General features: G+C 39.6%; 1 protein-coding gene across 1 annotated transcript; it reads right to left on the bottom strand.

The window, feature by feature from the left end:
* Positions 1–9,883: 9,883 nt before the first annotated feature.
* nampt2 (nicotinamide phosphoribosyltransferase 2) lies at positions 9,884–22,387 on the bottom strand. Its single transcript, XM_083892541.1, has 11 exons — positions 22,201–22,387; positions 18,308–18,443; positions 17,558–17,661; positions 17,320–17,448; positions 16,637–16,795; positions 15,580–15,710; positions 14,493–14,718; positions 13,538–13,657; positions 13,008–13,148; positions 12,231–12,356; positions 9,884–11,907 (listed from the first exon to the last, which is right to left on the bottom strand). Exons 1-11 carry the CDS (start codon positions 22,246–22,248, stop codon positions 11,746–11,748), a joined length of 1,482 nt encoding a protein of 493 aa, XP_083748667.1. The 5' UTR covers positions 22,249–22,387; the 3' UTR covers positions 9,884–11,745.
* Positions 22,388–27,242: the final 4,855 nt, after the last annotated feature.

The following is a 27,242-nucleotide window of genomic DNA, read 5'->3' as shown; positions in this document are numbered from 1 at the left end:
AAGTCCCAAGTCTTGTGACCCGTTTAAAGTTAAAATCACGTTTCTACGTTAAAGTATGACGACACTGTGAGGCTCCAAAGCGGGCTTGGTTTGTCGACTTTTGCCATCCGTTTCCCATTCATGTCTATGTGGAACTCGTTAAGGGTTTTTCGCGATTTTTGTCGCCATGGTTACGCGAAACCCTTATAAAAGTCATAGCACACCATTCCCGATCAAACCGCACGTTTTGATATAACTTGTGTCAGGGTTTTCTCAAAGCTGCGGGACGAGTTACGCGGCGAAAAACGGGAGGAAGAGGAATAATTTCAAGCGGAATAAACGCGTAGGATTATAAGAGATGCTTGCTCCGCAATGCATTTAGGCCTGAACTCTAGTTCTACTAGAGTTGAGGCCTAAATGCATTGCGGTGCAGGCACCTAACTAGAAAATTCCGCCGGCGTAATTTCGATGGTGCCTGCAGCTTCCGGCATTTGTCGTCGCGTGCAGGACCTTTGCTGGTAAATATGTGGGCACTTGCCGTTAAAATGGGCCGACTTCCTGTTGGGTCAAGGGCGTGTCCCTAAACATGTTCAGGACGGGTCCCTTGTCTCACATATGATGTTTCGTGCAGATCGGTCAATGGTTGGCAACGTTACATTTAACTTCCTGTTTCGGGTGTTCCACTTCCTGTAGTGAGTTCATCTTTTGCAGACATGTTCAGGACGGGTCTCTGGTCTCACATATAAAGTTTGAGGTCTCTACGTTAAAGTATGACGACACTGTGAGGTTCTAAAGTGGACTGGGTCCTGATCATGTTGTTGACCATTTCTCATGTATGTGTATGTGGAAATGGTTGCACAGTTTTTGGGGATTTTTGTCGCCATGGTTACTCGAAACACTTAGAAAAGTCATAGCACACCTTTCCCGATCAAACCGCACATTTTGATATAGGATGTGTGGGGTTTTTCCCAAAACTGTGGGAGGAGTTGAGTGTCAAAGTTTGTGGTGGAGAAGTACATTTAGATAGTTGGAGACTGACAAGCCCCCCCTAGCCCCTCCCCCTCCTTACCTCACGCACACACGCACCTGTGTCCCTGTCGAAAACCTCATACAACAGCGAAATCAGCACCGTTTAAAGTTGTCATATCTCATGATCGGTAAATAATAGAGTTAAAATTCTTGGTTTGTGAGCGCCACAAGGCTCTGAGCAGCGTCCACATTTAATTTCGTAAGAAACGGGTGAGAATTGACCGAGTAATGACAGTTTTAAAATGTCCTGAACTTGACTTTTCAAAAAGTCCAAATCTAAATTTTTAACATGGCAGTCAATGGGGACGTTGACCAGAACTCTCTGCGCAATTAGGTGATTTGAAGAAAAACCGCAAGTCGTATGAACATGAAAACAACAAACAGGGTTAGCCAACAACCATAGCAACATTTTGATGTAAAAAATGTCTGTTTAAGTTGGAAATTGTGGGCAGGAGAGGAGTTTGTTTGGAGATTTTAAGTGAATAATGTTCTACTTCTCACTACAGTGTACACTCTAGCTACCGCCCACGCACGCAATACACACCCATTATAAAATTTAAAAACGTACATTTTTTTTGCAAAACTTAAACTGCGATTGTGGAAAAACCGTAATATGTATCGAAACCGTGACTTAGGTGATAAAAGTCCCAAGTCTCGTGACCCGTTTAAAGTTAAAATCACGTTTCTACGTGAAAGTATGACGACACTGGTAGGCTCCAAAGCGGGCTTGGTTTTGTCGACTTGTTCCGTCCGTTTCCCATTCATGTCTATGTGGAACTCGTTAAGGGTTTTTCGCGATTTTTGTCGCCATGGTTACGCGAAACCCTTATAAAAGTCATAGCACACCATTCCCGATCAAACCGCACGTTTTGATATAACTTGTGTCAGGGTTTTCTCAAAGCTGCGGGACGAGTTACGCGGCAAAAAACGGGAGGAAGAGGAATTTCAAGCGGAACTAGAAAATTCCGCCGGCGTAATTTCGATGGTGCCTGCAGCTTCCGGCATGTGTCGTCGCGTGCAGGACCTTTGCTGGTAAAGTTGTACAGCAAATATGCGGGCACTTGCCGTTTAAAATGGCCGACTTCCCGTTGGGTAAAGGGCGTGTCCCTAAACATGTTCAGGACGGGTCCCTTGTCTTACATATGATGTTTCGTGCAGATCGGTCAATGTATGGCAACGTTACATTTAACTTCCTGTTTCGGGTGTTCCACTTCCTGTAGTGAGTTCACCTTCTGCAGACATGTTCAGGACGGGTCTCTGGTCTCACATATAAAGTTTGAGGTCTCTACGTTAAAGTATGACGACACTGTGAGGTTCTAAAGTGGACTGGGTTCTGATCATGTTGTTGACCATTTCTCATGTATGTGTATGTGGAAATGGTTGCACAGTTCTTGGGGATTTTTGTCGCCATGGTTACTCGGAACACTTAGAAAAGTCATAGCACACCTTTCTCGATCAAACCGCACATTTTGATATAGGATGTGTGGGGTTTTTCCCAAAACTGTGGGAGGAGTTGAGTGTCAAAGTTTGTGGTGGAGAAGTACATTTAGATAGTTGGAGACTGACAAGCCCCCCCTAGCCCCTCCCCCTCCTTACCTCACGCACACACGCACCTGTGTCTCTGTCGAAAACCCCAGACAACAGAGAAAACAGGCCCTTTTAAAGTTGTCATATCTCATGAACGGTAAATGATAGAGCTATAATTCTTAGTTTGTGAGCGTCATAAGGCTCTGAGCAGCGTTCACATGTAATTTTGTAAGAAACGGGTGAGAATTGACCGAGTAATGACAGTTTTAAAATGTCCTGAACTTGACTTTTCAAAAAGTCCAAATCTAAATTTTTAACATGGCAGTCAATGGGGACGTTGACCGGAACTCTCTGCGCAATTAGGTGATTTGAAGAAAAACCGCAAGTCGTATGAAAATAAAAACAACAAACAGGGTTAGCCAACAACCACAGCAACTTTTCGATGTAAAAAATGTCTGTTTAAGTTGGAAATTGTGGGCAGGAGAGGAGTTTGTTTAGAGATTTTAAGTGAATAATGTTCTACTTCTCACTACAGTGTACACTCTAGCTACCGCCCACGCACGCAATACACACCCATTATAAAATAAAAAAACGTAACTTTTTTTTTGCAAAACTTAAACTGCGATTGTGGAAAAACCGTCATATGTATCGAAACCGTGACTTAGGTGATAAAAGTCCCAAGTCTTGTGACCCGTTTAAAGTTAAAATCACGTTTCTATGTTCAAGTATGGCGACACTGTGAGGCTCCAAAGCAGGCTTGGTTTGTCGACTTTTGCCGTCCGTTTCCCATTCATGTCTATGTGGAACTCGTTAAGGGTTTTTCGCGATTTTTGTCGCCATGGTTACGCGAAATCCTTATAAAAGTCATAGCACACGATTCCCGATCAAACCGCACGTTTTGATATAACTTGTGTCAGGGTTTTCTCAAAGCTGCGGGACAAGTTACGCGGCAAACTTTTGGCGGAAGAGGATGTTCAAGAAGAAAAATTCCGCCGGCGTAATTTCGATGGTGCCTGCAGCTTCCGGCATGTCGAGTTCTCGGGCAACGTCCGAGTTCAGGGAAGTTCCCTCGTCACATCTGTCAAGTTTCGTGCAGATCGGACAACGTTAGACTTTACTTCCTGTTTCAGGTGTTGCACTTCCTGTAGGGAGGTGACCTTTTCTAGACATTTTCAAAACGGATCCCTGGTCTCATATATCGTCTTTCGTGCACATCGGTCAATTTACAGCAAAGTTAGTGGGCACTTGCCGTTTAAAATGGCCGACTTCCTGTTGGGTCAAGGGCGTGTCCCTAAACATGTTCAGGACGGGTCCCTTGTCTCAAATATGATGTTTTGTGCAGATCGGTCAATGTATGGCAAAGTTACATTTAACTTCCTGTTTCGGGTGTTCCACTTCCTGTAGTGAGGTCTCCTTCTGCAGACATGTTCAGGACGGGTCTCTGGTCTCACATATAAAGTTTGAGGTCTCTACGTTAAAGTATGACGACACTGTGAGGTTCTAAAGTGGACTGGGTCCTGATCATGTTGTTGACCATTTCTCATGTATGTGTATGTGGAAATGGTTGCACAGTTTTTGGGGATTTTTGTCGCCATGGTTACTCGAAACACTTAGAAAAGTCATAGCACACCTTTCCCGATCAAACCGTACGTTTTGATATAGGATGTGTGGGGTTTTTCCCAAAACTGTGGGAGGAGTTGAGTGTCAAAGTTTGTGGTGGAGAAGTACATTTAGATAGTTGGAGACTGACAAGCCCCTCCCCCTCCTCCTCCTCCTTACCTCACGCACACACGCACCTGTGTCTCTGTCGAAAACCTCAGACAACAGAGAAAACAGGCTCTTTTAAAGTTGTCATATCTCATGAACGGTAAATGATAGAGCTAAAATTCTTGGTTTGTGAGCGCCACAAGGCTCTGAGCAGCGTCCACATTTAATTTCGTAAGAAACGGGTGAGAATTGACCGAGAAATGACAGTTTTAAAATGTCCTGAACTTGACTTTTCAAAAAGTCCAAATCTAAATTTTTAACATGGCAGTCAATGGGGACGTTGACCGGAACTCTCTGCGCAATTAGGTGATTTGAAGAGAAACCGCAAGTCGTATGAAAATAAAAACAACACACAGGGTTAGCCAACAACCATAGCAACATTTCGATGTAAAAAATGTCTGTTTAAGTTGGAAATTGTGGGCAGGAGAGGAGTTTGTTTGGAGATTTTAAGTGAATAATGTTCTACTTCTCACTACAGTGTACACTCTAGCTACCGCCCACGCACGCAATACACACCCATTATAAAAATTAAAAACGTATTTTTTTTTTGCAAAACTTAAACTGCGATTGTGGAAAAACCGTAATATGTATCGAAACCGTGACTTAGGTGATAAAAGTCCCAAGTCTTGTGACCCGTTTAAAGTTCAAATCACGTTTCTACGTGAAAGTATGACGACACTATGAGGCTCCAAAGCGGGCTTGGTTTGTCGACTTGTTCCGTCCGTTTCCCATTCATGTCTATGTGGAACTCGTTAAGGGTTTTTCGCGATTTTTGTCGCCATGGTTACGCGAAACCCTTATAAAAGTCATAGCACACGATTCCCGATCAAACCGCACGTTTTGATATAACTTGTGTCAGGGTTTTCTCAAAGCTGCGGGACGAGTTACGCGGCAAACTTTTGGCGGAAGAGGAAAATCAAGCGGAAAAAGCGCGAAGGATTATAAGAGATGCTTGCTCCGCAATGCATTTAGGCCTGAACTCTAGTTCTACTAGAGTTGAGGCCCTAAATGCATTGCGGTGCAGGCACCTAATAAACGCGTAGGATTATAAGAGATGCTTGCTCCGCAATGCATTTAGGCCTGAACTCTAGTTCTACTAGAGTTGAGGCCCTAAATGCATTGCGGTGCAGGCACCTAATAATAATAAGAATTTGTACAATTTCAATTTAAATCTATGCTCTTCATCATCACTATGCTCCTCATCATCACTATGCTCCTCTTCATCACTGGGCTCCTCATCACTGTTGTGTACGCGGTCCTGTGTACGCGTTTTTACAATTACAATAGGTTCCTCGTCACGAGTGTAACGAGGACCCTAATAACTAGAAAATTCCGCCGGCGTAATTTCGATGGTGCCTGCAGCTTCCGGCATGTCGAGTTTTCGGGCAACGTCCGAGTTCAGGTAAGTTCCCTCGTCACATCTGTCAAGTTTCGTGCAGATCGGACAATGTTAGACTTTACTCCCTGTTTCGGGTGTCCCACTTCCTGTAGGGAGGTCACCTTTTCTAGACATGTTCAAAACGGATCCCTGGTCTCATATATCCTCTTTCGTGCACATCGGTCAATGTACAGCAAAGTTAGTGGTCACTTGCTGTTTAAAATGGCCGACTTCCTGTTGGGTCAAGGGCGTGTCCCTAAACATGTTCAGGATGGGTCCCTTGTCTCACATATGATGTTTCGTGCAGATCGGCCAATGTATGGCAAAGTTACATTTAACTTCCTGTTCCGGGTGTTCCACTTCCTGTAGTGAGTTCACCTTCTGCAGACATGTTCAGGACGGGTCTCTGGTCTCACATATAAAGTTTGAGGTCTCTACGTTAAAGTATGACGACACTGTGAGGTTCTAAAGTGGACTGGGTTCTGATCATGCTGTTGACCATTTCTCATGTATGTGTATGTGGAAATGGTTGCACAGTTTTTGGGGATTTTTGTCGCCATGGTTACGCGAAACACTTAGAAAAGTCATAGCACACCTTTCCCGATCAAACCGCACATTTTGATATAGGATGTGTGGGGTTTTGTCCAAAACTGTGGGAGGAGTTGAGTGTCAAAGTTTGTGGTGGAGAAGTACATTTAGATAGTTGGAGACTGACAAGCTCCCCCTATCCCCTCCCCCTCCTCCCCCTCCTCCCCCTTACCTCACGCACACACGCACCTGTGTCTCTGTCGAAAACTCCAGACAACAGAGAAAACAGGCCCTTTTAAAGTTGCCATATCTCATGAACGGTAGATGATAGAGCTAAAATTCTTGGTTTGTGAGCGTCACAAGACTCTGAGCAGCGTCCACATGTAATGTTGTGAGAAAGGGGTGAGAATTGACCGAGTAATGACAGTTTTAAAATGTCCTGAACTTGACTTTTCAAAAAGTCAAAATCTAAATTTTTAACATGGCAGTCAATGGGGACGTTTACCGGAACTCTCTGCGCAATTAGGTGATTTGAAGAAAAACCGCAAGTCGTATGAAAATAAAAACAACACACAGGGTTAGACAACAACCATAGCAACATTTTGATGTAAAAAATGTCTGTTTAAGTTGGAAATTGTGGGCAGGGTTGGAGTTTGTTTGGAGATTTTAAGTGAATAATGTTCTACTTCTCACTACAGTGTACACTCTAGCTACCGCCCACGCACGCAATACACACCCATTATAAAAATTAAAAACTTAATTTTTTTTTGCAAAACTTAAACTACGATTGTGGAAAAACCGTAATATGTATCGAAACCGTGACTTAGGTGATAAAAGTCCCAAGTCTTGTGACCCGTTTAAAGTTCAAATCACGTTTCTACGTGAAAGTATGACGACACTGTGAGGCTCCAAAGCGGGCTTGGTTTTGTCGACTTGTCCCGTCCGTTTCCCATTCATGTCTATGTGGAACTCGTTAAGGGTTTTTCGCGATTTTTGTCGCCATGGTTACACGAAACCCTTATAAAAGTCATAGCACACGATTCCCGATCAAACCGCACATTTTGATATAACTTGTGTCAGGGTTTTCTCAAAGCTGCGGGACGAGTTACGCGGCAAACTTTTGGCGGAAGAGGAATATCTAAGAAGAATAAACGCGTAGGATTATAAGAGATGCTTGCTCCGCAATGCATTTAGGCCTGAACTCTAGTTCTACTAGAGTTGAGGCCCTAAATGCATTGCGGTGCAGGCACCTAATAATCTTTACAATTTCAATTTAAACTTATGCTCTTCATCATCACTGGGCTCTTCATCACTGTTGTGTACGAGGTCCCTACCCTCATCACTGTTGTGTACGCGGTCTTGTGTACGCGTTTTTACAATTACAATAGGTTCCTCGTCACTGTAGTGTAACGAGGACCCTAATAATGCAAATAATGCCTTTCAAGTCTGTCTGCCCTTTTGATAACCTCACATGGACACTGCCTAAGGAAACTCATTTCCTTTCACTCAGTCACACAGGAGGGACTGACACAGAGGCAGTGTCATGGTTGGTCATTGATCTTTGGCTTAGGCTGACTGTAAACAGTGTGTCCTGGGTCTAAGAGTCTGGACGGGGTGCATAAGTCTAGTTCCCGCTTAGATCACGTGATCTACATGATGCTGAAAAGCTATTCTAGAATTTGTGATCAACAGTGACCCAGGAACTCACTGTAGTGCTACTATTACAGGTGCAACAGATAGAGCTCAACGGTCAGACTCATGATCAGTGCATGGAATTACAGTTTTATTAATTCACTCCTTCTGTGTGAAGTTTTTTTAAACATTTTTTTCAAATTTTCCAAACAAACAAAATCAAAGGACAATTAAAAAAAAAATTAAAAAAAATAAATCATCAGCTCATTTAAAAAAATTAACCAGTGTCAACAGGGGATTTACAAAAATGTACCCATGTGTATTAGGATTCTTACTGGCGCTGCACAAGAGGTAGACCACGTGTTCATTATGACTCCTTCAATCATTGTAAGTGAAAAATATTATTCGGCCTTCTCTAAAGTTATCAGCTCCCATTCCTAAGCACAAGCCTAAACATTTCAGGACAGCGCCTGCTGAAACTGTTGTTGTCACATTGACCTCGGTATAGCACTGTTGTCTACAGAATACGTCTCTTCATGTTTTCGCTGAGCCTGACCGGATTTGGGCAGAGGACTGACGCTACTGCGCAGTCCTCCCCAAGGTCAGCTCCATGTATCAGCAGAGGAAGCACCTTTAAGTATCCTAACTCTGGGACTCACAGGCAGACTGACAGAGGATGCCCAACTGTTAACATACTTGTTTATGTTCGGCATTGTCTCAGTTCTCCTCAGATCTGAGCTGCTTCCAATAAAGCCTTATTCAACTTAACTCATCTCTGACTCCAGAATACTCCATCCTTGGTCGACTCACCTAATAATCAAATCTCCGCAACAATCATCTGTGTAGACCAGCCATCAGTGACCTGTGGTCAGAAACTAATTGTTGTGGAAGAATGTTACATGTTGGTAACATGTTACCAGAAAGTAAAATGCTATAAAATGAGAAGAGGGAGAGAGAGAGAGAGAGAGAGAGAGAGAGAGAGAGAGAGAGAGAGGCTTAGCTGGATATTAAAGTTCAATAAATATGGTTTCATTCTGTAATTAACTGATTTTGCCTTTGGCAAACGCAGCAGATGTTCCTGTACAGGCAGCAGCGCTGCCCACAACAACAGGAAGGAGCCACTCCATGTTTCACCGTGTTTTACATGATGTTACAGCAGATAATGATGATACATTGACATCGTGTGCTGCGACACAGTGAATCTATCTGGTGCAGTTTGTTCATGTATTTACAAAAAACTATTTGTGACCTTTCCTGGTGTAGAAGGGGATAGTGAAGAATGGAATCTTTGTACTTAAGTAGACGAGGCAGGTTGAAGGACTGTTGGTACGTTTCGACTTAAAGCTGCTGTCAGCGAGTGCTTGCTCAGTACATGAGTCACGAGGCTCTGACAGTAAATCTGGGAGAAACCTGGGAGTAAGGCTTTATCCGCTGAGGTATGACTGTTGGCCGACATTTTTCTGACATACTTTTTTGGTTTTAGTTGCAGTATTAAGTCTTAGATTAAAACAAGCTGGAGACTTATCACATAAAATATCAACAAGATACAACTTTTACATCCTCAACGCAAGGATGAGAACTAAAAATTAAGAATTGGCAGGAACCAGTCAAACCACCAACCACTGAAAAATGAAAAAAAGTAGAACCTTTGCAATCACCTTCTTATAATGTTTTGTTTAAATTGTGATTTCAATTAAAGGCAACAAGAGACAGGAATTTAGCCAAACATCATAACTGACAGCAGCTTTAATGATTTAACATCACAAAACAGGTGGAATGCTGTGGACATCAGAAATATCTGTCGGAGAAACGTTCCTTTAATGTCTATAAATATAAATCCCAAGGTTCATCTGCTTATCAAACCACCCCCCCCCCCCCCTCTCTCTCTTTCGCCAACAAGGCTTCATAATCTACAGTGATAGGGCAGGTTGATGTCAGCTCTGTCTCAAGTTTAACAGCAAAAACAAACAGCAGATGATACTAGAAAACTGTACAGTACCAAACACTAGCGGATAAATAGAATCTGACTCACTCCGAGGTGAATGGTTGTTAGAGTTAGTTAGAAACATCAGAAGTGACACACGACGGTCCATAGAGCGTGTATTGTGAACCAAGTTTGCCAGTTGCGAAATAATAAAAAAAAAAAAAAAAATCACCTGCAACCCAGCACATACTGGACACTACAAGCTGTCCACTCATACATACTGCGCTTGAACGGGAATGTAACTTACAAAATTAGAGTACATTACTGAGAAAATTAGCTCCTCAGGATAATGTTTACTGATGTTATGAATCAATCATCTAATGGTTCTTTTAAAACCAGCTGTATCGCACCCTGGTGGCTATTCATCCTGCAAACCAGAAGACTATGTGCACTTTATAGTATGGTCTATGCTCAGGCCTCAGTGCTGTATCATCATATGAAATATTTGTAGTCAATGCATATATCAGAAGGAGGTTTGTGTCATGTTAATAAAATAAAATATGAAGTCATTTCGATCACAGGAGTATATTTTTTACATGATGACAAGATTATCCAGTTTTGTATCCCATTCATCAAGGTGCAACAGCTATACACACTCACACCCTTCTGAATTATCGTACCATCGTTAGACATGGGGGGGTGCATCACTACTTTGTGAAGACATGACAGAGCAGAGCATCCTTTACTGTGTTTTTATAGCAGCACCACTTGTTTATGTGAAAGTCCAGAGGCTAAAAGGCCAAAAAAGCACCTAAAGCACCGTGTGGTGTCCTCCTACTGTCTGTGTCAACAGAAAATAGGCCAGTGTCTCTACAGAGGCATGTTCAGTGCACAGTTAAGCACCTCATGCTACTACGTTGTTCTATTTCTTATAACCCTGTTTTACATTGACGTCAACATAAGCAGCAGTTCAAGTGTTTGAATAGAAAAATAAATTGTGTGTGTGCATGAATTCGTTGAGAGAATATTCACAAATTGTCAAATTTATTATCAATCTATAAATCAATCTATCCCGAACCACAGTGGATTTAGAATCTCAAATGAACCCCACTCTCTTTTTTGTCTTTGAACTGTGGGAAACATGTGCATGAAGTACATCCAATAAAACTAATGAGCAACGAGAGAAAAGGGCTGAAAAACGTGTCAAACGAACAAGGATTAATCACTTAAGACACACAAACTACTAGTATCCGTGTGTAATTAGCTTCAGAGAAGTCTGTGATTTCTTTTTTTTTTTACTTTTATGACGATCAGATCACATTTTATGAGCTTTCCAAATGGTTCATTTTCGTTTGTTTGCGTTTCTCTTCCATCAAATAAGTCTGACTGACTCTACTCAAAAGCACCCAGTGTAACCCATATATAATGATGGATTTAGTTAATTCACAACTATTCATAGTAAAGTTTTGTATGTAAAATGCTGTATCGGCTCTAATAAAATACAAATGGAAACTTGGAATATTCTGACATTTAGGCATGGAAAAAAATTAGCTGAGATTAGTGATTAAAATATCTTTAAAGGCTTACTCACTACTTTTGTTGTGTTCAGCAGCAACTGCATACTTCAATTAAAATATGAAAAAAAAACCCACACAAACTAACTTGGCTTTTAAAACCCTGAGCTTGGTTTCTGGTCATGGCAATGCCAGGAGAGAGTCAACTGTCCACTCACTGAGAGATGTGTGTGTGTTGGCTGAGAACAGGAAATGAAAGAAACTTATCTCCCTATTATTATCAGTGGGTCAGGGGTGTGGGTGGTAGGCTTGTTAGAGACTGCTGTGAGACAGAGCATGTCACTCCCCTTCAGTATTTTTCCAGTTTCTACTCGGGAAAGAGTTTCTGAAAAAGGGCAGTCTTCATTGTAGTGCACACTGTTTAACAATGAAGTATTGTATGCACGGTGGGAGACTCTATGTTGGCTCTAATGAATCCCATTGATGATATGATTGCACCGCAGCTCCGCGTCTTGGTTGTATATAACGGGAGTCAACTCCTCCTCACGCAGCCTAGCGTTCTTCCTGATATCCTCCAGGGAGTAGTCGTGCACCAGGCTGCCGTTTTCAAAGACAGTCACCAGCAGGTCCTGGAGAACACAGTGCAAACACACAAGATGCATCATGCACTTCAGGAACACGTTTCTCAAGTGGCTACATTCAGCTCAACAATAGGTAATAGTCACAAAGGTTATGTGTGTATAGGCTGAATGCCACTGCTTGATTATTTCAGTTCTGGGTCTCTGAGGTGGGTTTCCATGATTGTGTAATTACAGTTCTCAGATTTTTAAAAATGCATTCCATTTGTCTGTTTTTGTTATATTTAACAGATGTATATTACAGTTTTAAATGACAAAATCAACCAATTCATCATAAAATACAGAGCGAGACCGTTAAAAATGCCGACACTGACCTCCTCGGGCTTGCCTGCTCCTCCCTCTATTGTCTCTAAGAAGCCGCCAGAGTTTCTCCTCAGTGATAAACGACCCCTCTTTGAGCCCTTGGATGGGTCAGTCACCGGCTGCTTGTACACGTCCATCTGAACGGGAAACACATTATGCAATTCTTAAAGACATGAGCAAATGAAAAGGAACTTTCTCTCTTTGAGGATTGAATAACATGTGACCATAAGGTAGAGAAGCAAGTTCTGCTTCATCAGGTCACATCTCACATCTACAGATCCTCTCTATCCAACAATGGGAAACCAGTGAGTGATTTTTATTGAGAAATGTAATGATAGATGTATTGGGTATTTTAAATTTGCAAATTCCTCTAGTCTATTTTAATTATTTGACCAGGCAGGCAGTTATCTTTAACAATAGTCAGATGATAATCACTTTAGTGGTCTATAAAATCTCTGGTCTGTAATTTGTTTCCAAAACTCTTTCTCTTTGTTGAAATCTTTTTTACATCCTGGTGTTAATGGCTATCATGATGCCAAATAAAGTTGTCTGAAGCCTGAAAAACAAGATGAAGAAACCTAGTGGCTATAAAAACTCGCAATACTGTAATAATGATGATAGCCAGAAATTAGCAATCGAGTCGTGTAAAAACGGCAGAGAAAGATCAGCCGAATTTCACAGTAAAGTGTACTGCTTCTGCTAGTATTTCTACACTCGCAGAGCCTAGTTGCGTTATGTTAAGCAGATTTATCATAGCACACATATCAAGCCATAACCATTCCACTCACCCCCTTGCCATTGTTCTCCACGTAGCTGCACTTGAAGGCACAGTTGAGTGTGTCTCTGTTGAGTTTCTGAAGCAAAGCGCTGCCACACCCAAAGAAGACGTTCTCTGCACTCCATCCCTCATCACTGAGCTTCTGAAGAATCTGAAGAACACAGAGTGAGACAGAGGATAAGCCCAACCCTAAGCTGCACTGAAATCTGGATAATATCCAAAATTCAAATGGGAACACAAATGTCTGCAAAACATGTACTGGATTTTTCTCCAGAACTTGTGTCAACCCCTGCTGATTTTCCGCTCAAGAAATTGTCCACACCCAATTTTTCTGATCATGCTGTAAAACTGCATTTTTTTGAAAAGCCACTTTAAATCAAATACTAACAACCCATCTGACAAAAAAGAACAGCTTTCAAATCAAAAAGTCTTACTTTCAAATATGGGGCAGAATGGCGGTTTGGTATAGTTTAATATCAAGCCCCCATGACCCCTTTTACCTGTGGCTCCCAAACTCAGAACACCTGATTGTTTCTTTACCTGATCCACTGATTTGAGATCAATGCCATCCCCTTGAATAATTCGCAGGTAAGAGGGAAGCACTTTGTATCCTACAGAGTTCAGAGAGCAGCCAAAACACTCTCCTAAAATCTTGATGACCTGTAAAACAAACATTGGTGATTATAATAATGATAATAATAATGATAATAATAATAATAATAATAATAATAACAATATATATATATTTATAATAATAATAATAATAATAATAACAACAAGTAATTTATACATATATATATATTTATATATATATATATGTATATATATATATATATTTATATATATATATATATATATATATATATATTATATATATATATATATATATATATATATATATATATGTATAAATAACTTGTTGTTATTATTATTATTAATTATTATTATTATATATTTATATATATATATATATATATATATATATATACGTATATATATATATACATATATATATATATACATATATATACGTATATATATATATACATATATATATATATATATATATATATATATATATATATGTATATATATATATATACATATATATATATATATATACATATATATACAATATATGTATATGTATATGTATATATATATATATATATATATATATATATATATATATATATACATAAATAACTTGGTGTGGTCTGAAAAACAGAGGACCTTTATACAGCTTTAAGTAAAACATCAAACAACACAACCAACACTAATCAAACAAATGAGAGCAAAGTTCATTCACTTTACTGCTACTTTCTAATTTTCAACAGCAGCCACCACAACCCCAACCTGTTTTATGATGGTTAAATTGAAAATAAAACTATAGTTAGGATCCAATCTTAAACTAAGTTTACCCCTTCAAATTAAAAAAGAAGCCCATCTGTGTTTTTTTCCTGTCACACCATCTATTTGAGCAAGGAGTTTTTACCTCAATAAGAGTTTCAGCAGGATCCCCTGAGTCGGGCCGGATGACCAGACACGAGTCCTGGCTGCGCTCCATCACTCGATCCTTCAGTTTGTCTCCCCAAATGTGTTTACAGGCATTAAAGATGTCATAGCTGTCACTGACCACCGACACTGGTCCAGAGGAGAATTGGTCCAGGACTCGCTCAAAAGCATCCTTCTCCTTGTTCCTCCCCCAGGAGATGATGGTACTGTAATGACAGGAAGGAAATAATCTACCATCTCGTGGTGCTGGAGAACCCAACACTTAAAGTAACACGGAGACTGCAGTGCTTCCTCACAGAATTAATTCAATCTATGTGCAACCGAGAAAGAGTGACAGGTGCAGACACAAGAGAGTGAGAGAGACGTGAACTCCTGCACAGCCACAGCTGGAAAAGGTCTCGCTGTCTGGGTGGACGATAATAACTCGGAGCAGCACAAGTTCACAGAAGTGAGCGAGTGCAAGATCTGGATCTACAATGCAGCAATTATGTAAAACACCAATAGGTTTGCACTCATTTAATATTAATGTAACATTCAATTATTAATCTATTGCAAGGTCTGCCTGAAAAAAAGGCAACAACAAAATGCAGCCAATACAGTTTTAATCACGCTGTCCCCAGCTGATGTGTATGCACATAAATGAGACATTGGTTACATGCACAATATGACATGTAATTTACAGGCCAGAACCAAATCTGAAAAAATAATATATATATATATATGTATATATATATATATATTTTTTTTTTTTTAAATTTAAAGGAAGGTGACAAGGCCGGATTAGTGCAGACAATGTCAAAATCTGTGCTAAACGTGATCAATCATATCTGTGACCTGGCAAAGTCACTGTTTACAATACGATCTCAAATGTCCATATGAGAAGTGTAAAAATAATAATATTGAAACTGTGGCAGTGCAAACTAGACAATGGTAGAAAAAAATAAGGCAACTATGCCACTTTAAAAGTTAAAATTAATTTAGAGCGTGTTTATGGACCAAGTATGATGTTGCCAGTCTACATCCAATGTACAAACTTGTGATCTAAAGTATGTGTGGATGTGTCATACCTGTGCTCTGTTGCTGGAATGGAGAAGCCAGCCATTTGGCAGCCATAATATCTCTGAGCCATGAGCAGACCAGCGACTGTGTCTGTGCTGCAGAAGTTAACCAGGTGAGCTGCTCCTCCTAAAGCTGCAGACTGAAGAGTGTAGGTGGGAATTATCAATCACTTTGTGTCTGGTTTTATTATCACAATTTAAAAGAACAGTGTAAAAGCCCGAGAGCTCATCAACCAAACATCTGCAACTATCACATCATGAAAATAATTTTTCAGCAGACATTATATGGAAACAACTCTATTAATGTTATGGGATTTTTTATGCATGTTATTTTATACCATCATTCCTCCCTCTAAAGGGGTGGTGGCGTAACCATGGTAACTGCAGTGCAGGGTGTTAAAAGCAGATTGCTGATTGTTGGCGCCATGTTATCCATTTGTCGTAAGCTGACAGTGTGTGGTAAAACGTGAGGCTCTGCTCTTAAATATTTTCACAACATTAGGATAATACAGCTATATGCAGATGATGACATCTTGCTGCAATGCCAGATTTTCAGACCTACACTATAATTATTTGTTGCTCAACAAAAAAAAAAGTTAATGCTTTGAGGAAAGGTTTCTGTTGTCTCCATGGTAACCACACTATCCTCCAACTGACTCTTGTCAACTTGTTAATTAAGAAAGCAACAGATAAGAGTATGCTTTTGATCTAATCAAAGCACGAAAAAGTGTGATTGTGGCAGCAACATAATACAATTCTAGAGGTGTGCAGCAAATTAAAGTTTGTGACACAGTGAGTGACGAAGTTTAAATCAGAATTTACACAATTTCAAGAAAATCAACATGCTTCACAGGATGAGATAGTGATTGTGTGATAAAAAAAAAAAACAAGCTGGAGTGCAAATAAGGTGTCTGCAGATACCAAAAATTATAAGGAGCAAAATACCTTTATAATTAAATGAGAAACTCCAGCCATTGATTTTAGTATTTTCTGAACGTCCATGCTGGTTATTTATATAAGTACAGTATGTATACAAGTAAACACAAGAAGTGAAAGTGACACTGACCTCCTGTGAGGAAACTCCTCTGTAGCCAAAGTCATGCAGCTTCAGGTCCAGGCCTTCTAGGCTTCCAGTAGTGGCCTTCAGGTGCTTGGCGAGGATCTTCTTAAACTCCCTGGATATAGTGGCAACCGTGATGGGATACCACATCTGGAGCAGCATGGTCTACAGCACGCAAGAGGGATGGGTGGATGAGACAAAAAAATAGCTGGTGAACAGTTGGTAAGAAAAGAAAACGCACAGAAGAGGAGGATGAAGATAGCGAGAACGCTGAAATTTAAGCTGGAGTAGACACATTTTTGGCTTCGACTGATCAATTTATTTTGGTCCCTCAAGTGTTTTTACCCTGTAAAGAGGCACTATGTAAGTCTGAATTATTATTATTTTATCTTGGCCACTTGGGCTCACTTCTCCTGGAAAACATTTTATTGAAGCGTTATTGCTCTCAATCATTAGCACCAGGGCTTCTTCAATACCACATGATTTTAGTTTTGGAAACTATGTTCCCATTTTGAGAAAAATAAACAAAAACACATGGCACTGAGCGGACACTAGTGTGATCGACAGCTTACATTGTCCAATAGGTGAGGCTTGTTAACTTGCAAATGAAAAACCGTCATGCCTCAATCAAAACGCAAATCTCAAGGCTTCAATAAAGGTTTCCAGGGTTCTAACATTTTTAAGTTTACCTCCAGGTAGTTGGTGAGCCAGTAGAACTGGGGATCAGTGTTTTCCACAGTGAAGAGCACGTTGCCTCTTGGTACAATCCTGCCTTCGGGAATGGCTTTGATCCGGATAGGAAGACGGCCATCATATTTCTGACACGGTAACAAAAACAATTACTTCATGTTCGCTACAGTTTATGATGATGACTCTCTCTCTCTCTCGTCCTCTGTTTAGAATGACAGGTGAAATCTTTTTATGCACCTCAAGGATTTTCCTCCACCCTTCTTCATCAAACACATTTTGTCTGAAGTGCATCTGGTAGAAGAGCTTGGCTTCCTGAATCTTTTCCTCTGTGATCACAGGGCCTGTAGAAAACAATCCAAGTTACTATGACAATCAGGTCATGTGGGGTCACATCAGGTGACATGATAGATATGACGCGGATTGTGACGCTGATGTGACCTCACATGACAATCAGGTCATGTGAGGTCACTTGATGGATATGACGCTATGCTGATTGTGACATTAAAAAGAAACAAAAAAACAAAATAGAACATGATATTGTAATTTTGCACAAGCATAGAAAAATACATTTCAAAAGGGTCCTGTCGTTTGTGGGTAAGGGTGTTTTTGCAGCCTCATGAGGTGCAGGGATAGCTGATTTGTCTGGGTTTGCTGCAGTCTCACTAGTGCAGTTGTTATGCTCCTGTCTTCTCTCCATCAGTCAGAAACACAATGTGGAGTGGATAGACTTAATTATATAACTTTGGTAAGGTATGTTATGAATTTGCATTATACAAATTAATCAATAAATTGAAATTATGAGCATTGTGTGAACTAATTTTACAATGGTTTGAATCTAATAGTATCTTATATACTGAAAAGTTACACGCTATAGCTGGAAATTTTTCTCTAGTACAGCCTTTCAATGAGCATTCTAAGTCTGCGGTTACAAAAATTAAAATATATTTTTCTTAAAACTATATGGAAAAAATGATCTGCCGAACCTACCTGTTAGGTACTTCTTCAGAAGATATTGGAGACCGAAGAAGACCACTTCATTAAACTGGGATCCTTTCTTGCGTCTGCATTCAAAGTAGGAGTAGATTTTGCTGATGTTTGGAGGATACTGCTTGTAGTGTGTGATCTAAAAGAAACAGACAAGACAAAAGTCAAGCACAAGCTGGTAGGTAAAACAATATTACAATATCATTTGAATAATCACACAGTATCTGTAATGTTTATTCATCACTTCTCAATCTCATCGCGTCACACATATGTATTGTGAAACAGAGTGAAAAAATAAACCCCCACTAAATCTACTAAGAATCGGCTTTAAAGCGGAGGATTGTCTACTCTGCCTGATGCTTGTGTGTACAGTAAGCATGTTTTCTAAATCCACATGGGTAGGAATAATAACAGCTTAAAAACACAAGACCCTCTTTATGCTCCTGCAGCACTAATTGAATAATCAGCAACATCCACCAGTCAGTCATTGGAGGAAATAACTCTAAGAAGCATTAACTCTGCATTCTTCAGCCTCCTGTGTAACTTTCCTTCTCCCTCTTATGTCTCTACCTTCAGGAGAACAAAATCAGAGTGACAGAAGTAAGCAAACATGGAGACAACACAGACAACCATCTTTGCTGGAGGCAATTAGTCCTTCATGTAAAATCAAGTACAGAGAAGAGTGTAGAAATGGAAAATAAATTACAGTAGTATTTGAGCACCTAATGAGGGGTGGACAAAAACAGTTGCATAAAAAACTGTATGGATGGAGTCAATATAATACTCATTTGCTTTATCAGTCCAATAATGGTCACTCCCAAACAGAAGAAAAGAAAGATAAAACCCTATAATATCCCAAAAAAAATGTTTCACATAAATACTTCACTAGGCACAGACTGCAAAAATATGAGCTGTTTATTTCTTCGCTTGAGCAAAAATATGTGTTATAGAGTTGGAACATCATATTTTTGAAATGGTTGATTATGGCTCGGTGGTAATGGTAATGGAGGTGATGTTTTAGCAGCTTGGTAAATTATAAAACTGTAAGACACAGAGAGAAGTTGGATCATTGTCATAAAACACATTCAAAGTGAGCTTAGATGACAGAGACGTAGGAAACCAACAAACCAACGGTTATCACTTCTAACAGGTACAGAATCCAACACTTACTAGCTTATATTGCAATGTGTTCTGGAGATGTCAGTGTAAGAAAACTGGAGATGTCAGAACACTGCAGATCTGTACTAATATCCATTTCCATACCCAAAAATAGCACTGTATGGGTAATTTATATTCAGTCTGTCAAGTTTCGCAATATTTAGCTCTATGTCCCTGGATTCAACACTCTTAGTGAAGTCTGATGGCTTTGCAGAAACTGTTCCCGTCATTATAGCATTGTGAAACTGTCATGTGAGGCCTGGATCACTATACGCAAAGACCAAGGCTACAATCACACCTCAGTGAACTCCCAGAACCTTCAGTAGCCAAAGCTACAGCTCAGTAGCTCACTGTATTCAGAACTGTGCCGAGATTGCAGCAGTTATTACATTTTACACAGGTTAGAGAAGTTCCGTGACTTAACAAAAAAACAAAGCCAAAGTTAGATGCATTGGCCAGGGACCAAATGGAATTGAAGAATATTAGTCAGGCAGGCCTCATCATGATCTCTGATCAGCATCATCACTAGTCTAAGAATCTAATTATACAGGAACGTACAATGAAATCAGAGGCTCATGCAAGTCCAAAAAATCCTCCTCTTCTGTCAAGCCGACAAATAGTTGAGTAATTAAAATATCTCTGTCTCTAAGTTTTGCCCTGCTGCTGGCAGTATATGAAAAGGAAGAGAAACATGAACTAAACTCAGTGCACTTTCAGATAAGCTCTTCACATTGTACCAAATCAGCTTCTATTATGTGATTATGATTAGAGCTGCAACTAACGATTATTTTCGTAATCGATTAATCTGTCGATTATTTTCTCGATTAATCGATGAATCGTTTAGTTCATAAAATGTCAGAAAAGGTTAAATAACGTTGATCAGTGTTCGTCAAACCTAGAAATGACGATGTTCTCAAAAGTCTTGTTTTGTCCAAAATGATTCAGTTTGAATGATTTCTTTGTTATGTGGAGCAAATTAACAAAGAAAATACTCACATTTAAGAAGCTAAAACGATCAGAAATATTGTTTTAATAATGAAAAAAGCTTCAAACCGATTATCGATTATCAAATTAGTTGACGATTAATTTAGTAATCGATTAATAATCGATTCATCTATTAATCGTTTCAGCTCTGATTATGATATAACAGAGACACTGGAGAATTCCTCTTGGCTGTGCTACTGGTCTTTGGAGCTAATAAAAACACCATGGTCATCATCTAGACCTTTGGCATCTGGTTGCACTACAAAATATTCAGTGACATATTACAGCGACATCTGACATTTAACTCTACTGGCCTGAGTTTAAGCCAGCACAGCCTGCTCTATCAATTGGCTGAGTCACAGCTGGATAGGTTAGATTTGATATCACACATGACCTATTTTTAATTTCATTATCACAAAAGTGAAAGTGAAACCAACTATGATGAACATAACTTAACTTACAAAAATATTTTTTCCCCACACTATAGGCAAATGTAGCCTACATCTGGGTAGGAGGTGGATAGTTGGGTGTGCTGAAGTACATCTAACTAACTGGACACATTATTTGATATCAGGCACATCATTTTCCATTACTTTAGTACAGCCTTGTGTTTTTTTTTCAAGTTTTCATGACTCGCACTTCCAGTTAAGACACTCTGCTGATCAGTGACTGGCAGCCTGTTGACATAACATTTTAGTACTGACTCAACTTGCTTGGAACCTCGCTAGAGCAGCTACTAAAAGTACCAGGTACTACCCCAAATGAAAAAGCAAAAAAAACCTCTTCTCTTTCATGCTCAGTTTGAACTTCAGCAGGTCGCCATTACCATGTCAACATGCTGAAATGCAGTGAGCTGCTGCCATTATATTAACTGACTAGATTGTTAACCAGTAGTTGGGTTTACCTAATTAAGCTGTTATCGTGTACAACATTATACAAGGTACAGTGTATATAATTTTACAACATTTATTGGTGAAGATGCATGTTGCAGCTGAATATCCCTCAGCTCACCTCACTCTTCCCTTCCTTCTAAGTGAGAACTTTGTGTGGCTTTCATTGACATTATTACATTGCTTTTACATCCAAACTTAAAAGGTTTTAAAATTGTCCTAGGTTGACTAGGGTGAAAAACATGGTGGTCCAAAATGGTGGCCTCCACAGAGCTGACAGTGCCTGTGATATAAATATAAAAAGGGCTTATACAGGGGTAACGAAAAAACAACAATTCCTACAACCAGGTGATTGAATTATAAGTAGTTCTTCTTCAATTTCTGCTAAGTTAAAATAATTTCACACACTGGACCTTTAAATGTGACCGTTAACGTCTCCTGATTCAGAGTATCCTACATCTGGGAGGGAGGGACAGATGGTGTATACCAGCGGTATAACTATTAAAGTGTGAAAAGACTACACGGACAATGCTGATGTTCATATATTATTCCCTGACAACGCATACACAGATGAGGCTATTGGTCACATTTCCCCGTGGACACTGAACTTTGCTACGAGTTATGAGCAACTCTACTCACTAATAACAACCGCATGCACATGTGGTTTCACTGTGTGCTTTAATTACGCCATATCCCTGTCAAATTCAGCGAATGCTAACGCCGTTGGCTTTGTACTGTGACATGTAGTGAGATGCTGAAAAGAACGTACAAGCTAACTGCTAACCCAATACAAACGCTATTTACTCTAACGTCTTCGGAAACGACAGCGAAAAAGGACAGAAAGGACGGAGCGGACACTCTCACCTTGTAGGAATCGGTCGCTAGCAAGAGATTGAACTCCTGCGCTGCCATTGTTGTTGTTGTGGATGAATGAACTCCCGTCAGCGTTGACCAAATGTCACTCCAGGTAAGTTTAGAGAGCGACCAAACTGAAAGGGACACGGAGCATGTAGCAGCAGTGAGAAGGAAGCTTCGATGGCAACTCAGAAGATGTTCAGCCCGTGTGTATTACCACTAACTGTGATTAACGACACAGCAGCGCTGAAACAACTACCACAGAGAGCATGAATCATTTTATACATAGGGGGGTTGCTGGAAAGGCACGCATGGCCACGCGCACGTCCTCTCCCCGCCTTTGTGTTACGTCATGCTGCGTTCACTTACATTAGGGAAATTGTTGAAATCCTATGGGCTCTACAAACACAACTTCTACCCACAGAGATCTGGAATAACTGCAACATAAGAAAAAGTCATTGTTTTATGACAAATAAATGACAATCAACTATAGGATTGTATTAGTTGATTCGCTTTTTAAAATTAAGGTATAAGCTACATACAGCTCTTTCGAATTTATTGCGAGGTATAAAGTGTCGATAAGCCCTAAAGAATTGTCCGCAGTGTTTGATGCTATTCCTTCTGGCTGTTGCATGTTTGTTTTACGCAACGCTTTCCCATCCTATAACACAATAAAATGAGGTATTTGCTTCGAGTGTTTGTCAATAATATACAATGGGAAAAAGTCTGGTCTACACCCAAACACAACTTCTACCCACAGAGATTCGGGAATAAATACAATATAAGAACAAGTCATTGTTTTATGACACATGGTTATAGTATTGTATTAGTTGAAAAAAAAAAGAAAAAAAAAAGTATAAGCTTCATACAGCTCTTTCGAATTTATTGCGAGGTACACAGTGTTGATAAGCCCTAAAGAATTGTCTGCAGTGTTTGATGCTATTCCTTCTGGCTATTGCATGTTTGTTTTACGCAACAGTTTCCCGCCCTATAAGATAATAAAATGAGGTATTTGTATAAGAACAAGTCATTGTTTTATGACACATTGTTATAGTATTGTATTAGTTGATCTGCCTTTTAAAAAATAAGGTATAAGCTACTGCCAGCTCTTTCTAATTTATTGCGAGGTACAAAGTGTCGATAAGCCCTAGAAGCACATGTGTCAAACTCAAGGCCCGGGTGCCAAATGTGGCCCCCCACGTCATTTTATGTGGCCCGCGAGTGATTAATTGAAATTAAAATTAAAATTAATTAAAATAGGTCTATGCTACTTTAAGGCGTGCGTTGACCATAAACTACATTTCCTACAATGCATGGCGATTACCTGCAAAGTGACAGCACCGGCACTAGATTGCAGTGCATCATTGTATATGCATCATGCAACGAGTGCAATTGAATGAGTAATAAATACAGAAAGTTATTTAGCAATATGTTATGGAGTAGTTACCTTTATATTTATATTTGGTTACTTTTAGTTACATTTATTCTGTATGACAGTTACATCTGGCCCTTTGAGGGTAACCATTATACTGATGTGGCCCTCCATCCTTCTGGCTTTTGCATGTTTGTTTTACGTAACACTTTCCCATCCTATAAAACAATAAAATGAGGTATTTGCTTCGAGTCTTTGTTAATAATATAGAACGGGTAAATAAAAGTCTGGTTCCTACACCAAACTTTTTTATTATTATTATTATTATTTTTTAAACAAATTAAACTAAAGAATACTATTTCAAGTTGCTCCATAGGTTTTACTATGTTTCAGGTTTAAGTGTGACATTGAGGTGCTATTTTTGTAAATTGCACTCGGATGCACATTTTTCCTGACTTCACTCTGTTCTATAGATATATTATATTTGGCTGTTATGATCACAAACATAAAGACAATGATGCCTTTTCCCTCATCAATCTTACCGTATTTCATTCAAAATTTCATATTCATAAATGCAAACTTCCCAACAACGCAAGGCAAGTTTATTTGTATAGCACCTTTCAACAACAAGGTAATTCAAACTGCTTTGCATAAAACATTAAAAAGCATAGAAAATGACTTTCAGATATAACAAGGAGGTATAAACATAAGCAGGTAAAATATATATGAAAAACATTAAGTAATAGAAAATTTAAAAAATAAAATAATAAAAAGATAAGAAGTTACAGTGCAGTATTAGAAATTATTGAAATGCAGCGGGAAACAGAAAAGTCTTCAGCATTCTGAATTAACTGCAGCTGTCTGATGGACTTTTTGGGGAGACCTGTAAGGACACTGTTACAGAAGTCCAGCCTGCTGAAGATTAATGCATGGACAAGTTTTTCCAAATCCTGCTGAGACATAAGTCCTTTAATCCTTAATATATTCTTTAGGTGGTAGTAGGCTGTCTTTGTAACTGTTATAATGTGGCTCTTGAAGTTCAGGTCTGAGTTCATGACAACACTGAAGTCATGGCTTGGTTTGTGGTTTTTAGCATTACCATTTGAGCCTGGGCACTAACTTTTAATCGTTCCTCCTTGACTCCAAAAATGATAATTTTAGTTTTTTCTTTGTTTAATTGTAGAAAATTCTGCTCCATCCAATCGTTGATTTGCTCACTGCATCTACTCAGTGCTTGTATTGGGCTATAGTTGTTGGGGAGATTTGATTATTTAGTGAGTCGACCGAAGATGGAGTTTCCTGAGTCAGAGATGAGTTAAGTTGAAAAGCTTTATTGGAAGCAACTCAGATCTGAGGAGAACTGAGACAACTGCCTGTGAGTCCCAGAGTTAGGATACTTAAAGGTGCTTTCTCTGCTGATACATGGAACTGACCTTGGGGAGGACTGCGCAGCAGCGTCATCAGTCGTCTGCCCCATTCCGGTCAGGCTCAGCGAAAATATGAAGAGACGAATTCTGTAGACAACAGACTGGAGCCAGTGCTATACCGAGGTCGCTGTGATTACAACAGTTGCGGTAGGCGCCGTCCTGAATTGTTTAGGCTTGTACTTAGGAATGGGAGCTGATAACTTTAGAGAAGGCTGAATAATGTTTTTTTTCTCCTGGTGATATTGTTATGTAAATGTGTGTGTCTGCATAACTATTGTAACGCATTTTTGTTGCTTTACATGATCTGAGCCAGTAGGAGCATATAGATGTTAAACAGAAGAGGCCCCAGAATGGAGCCTTGGGGAAGTCCACATGTCAATATTGCATGCTCAGATGTGTAATTATCTAAAGACACAAAGAAGTCCCTGTCCTTCAAGTAAGTTTCATTCAAACCATTTTAAGTCCTATCCAGTTTTCCAGTTGGTCTAGTAAGTTACGATCGACTGTGCCAAATGCAGCACTGAGATCCAGTAATACTGAGATTCTGCCATTGTCTGTGTTTAATTGAATGTCATTTAAGACCTTGACAAGTACCGTCTCAGTGCTGTGGTGTGGTCTAAATCCTGACTGGAAGACATCAAAACAGCTCTTCATCAACATGAAGTTGTTCAGCTGCATAAAAACGGCTTTTTCAATGATTTGACTGAGAAATGGGAGGTTTGATATTGGTCTATAATTGTTCATTAGATAATCTGAGGCCATGCAGTTTGATACATTTTTGAAAAGGCTTGTTGGCAGAATATCAAGGCAGCAGGAGGAGGATTTCAAATGTTGTATAATGTCCTCCAAGTTTATAGGGTTGATTACGTTAAATTGTGTCATGATATTTTAATTGATTTTAAGTGGACACATGGACAATGCTTGTACTGCACCTGATGTTGAGACACTGACTCTTTTGTGTAATTTTCTGAATTTTGTCAGTGAAGAAGGAGGCAAATTCATCGCAGGCGCTTGTGTAAAACAGTTCAGGGGCCACTGACACAGGAGGGTTTGTTAGCCTGTCGGCAGTGGTAAACAAAATCTGTTCTTAATACTGACAAAGGCCTGAGCATGCTGTACTGTAAAATAAAAAAAAATACTGTAAATCCTGTCTCTGATGTTGTGGATTAGTACCTCATACACATCACATCTTCTTGAGGGACCAGCCTTGGCCATCCCTGCACAGCAATGTCAACACAGGCCTCTTCCACTGTCTGGATGAGATGTGAGATGAGAGAGATCTGTATGTCGATATAATTGATGGTCATAAAACTTCCAACACCACAGTGAATCAATAGGGTTCCAGAAAGAGAGAACAAGGGAGAGAACTTGAAACCATGGGTGATTGTTTCACCAGTGTTGGACAAAATTAGGCAGGAAACTCACATTGTCCCTAAAAATATCAAACATCCCATGAACATGGACAATAGCGCGCTCATATTCCTTCCCCAATGTCTGTTCTTAGTTAGATTGAAGCTTAGATTGATTGTTCCAAAGTATCAAGTTCTGTTTTCTTTATGGTGATGTTTCAGTGGCAGTATTCAGCAATGAATGATGTGTTTAGTAAAACCCTGCCTGTAGTGTTCTGCAAAGTGTGTGATGCTGAGCGTGTTGTTTAGTTGTAAAAATATGGGGTTGGCATCCTTGTGTGTCGAGTTTGAAATGCTGTGCATTACAAACTGTGACTCGGTCATGTCTGCAGCCTCTTGCATAATGACTGATTGTTGTGGGACTTTTATCAATGGCTTTAATTGAAAGAAGGAAGGCGAGGCGTCCACAAGCCCAACCGATGTGTGTCCTTTTAACAAAGAACATTCAAGTGTGTGATTTACTAACATGGTTGCCGTGGTAACCCGCATATAGATCAATGGAAGGTGAGGACGGCATCTGTCTCATTTCTCCATGTAAAACCGGGCAGAAGTGGTTCAATTAGCTCATTAATATATCTGACACATTTCTACCAATATCTCTCACACTTCTTGTCCAAACACTGCCAAAGTTTGCACTGCACACGCTGGTGCCCTTAATAATTAATCTACAAGTTTGAAGCCTGTCAAGTGAACCATTGGACAGATACTGTATGCAATTAACAGACAGATCAACATTATTACTACGAGAGATTGATAACTACTAGAGATCGATAACTTTATTATCAAAAAATATGATGATCAAATCAGCTGTTAATCATTTACTATGACAAAGTAATCATGAAA

Source organism: Microchirus variegatus (genome assembly GCF_963457635.1).
Source record: "Microchirus variegatus genome assembly, chromosome: 7".
Taxonomy (NCBI): Eukaryota; Metazoa; Chordata; class Actinopteri; order Pleuronectiformes; family Soleidae; genus Microchirus; species Microchirus variegatus.
Note: the sequence above shows the minus strand (reverse complement) of the source record. Positions and strands in the feature narration are given on the sequence as shown.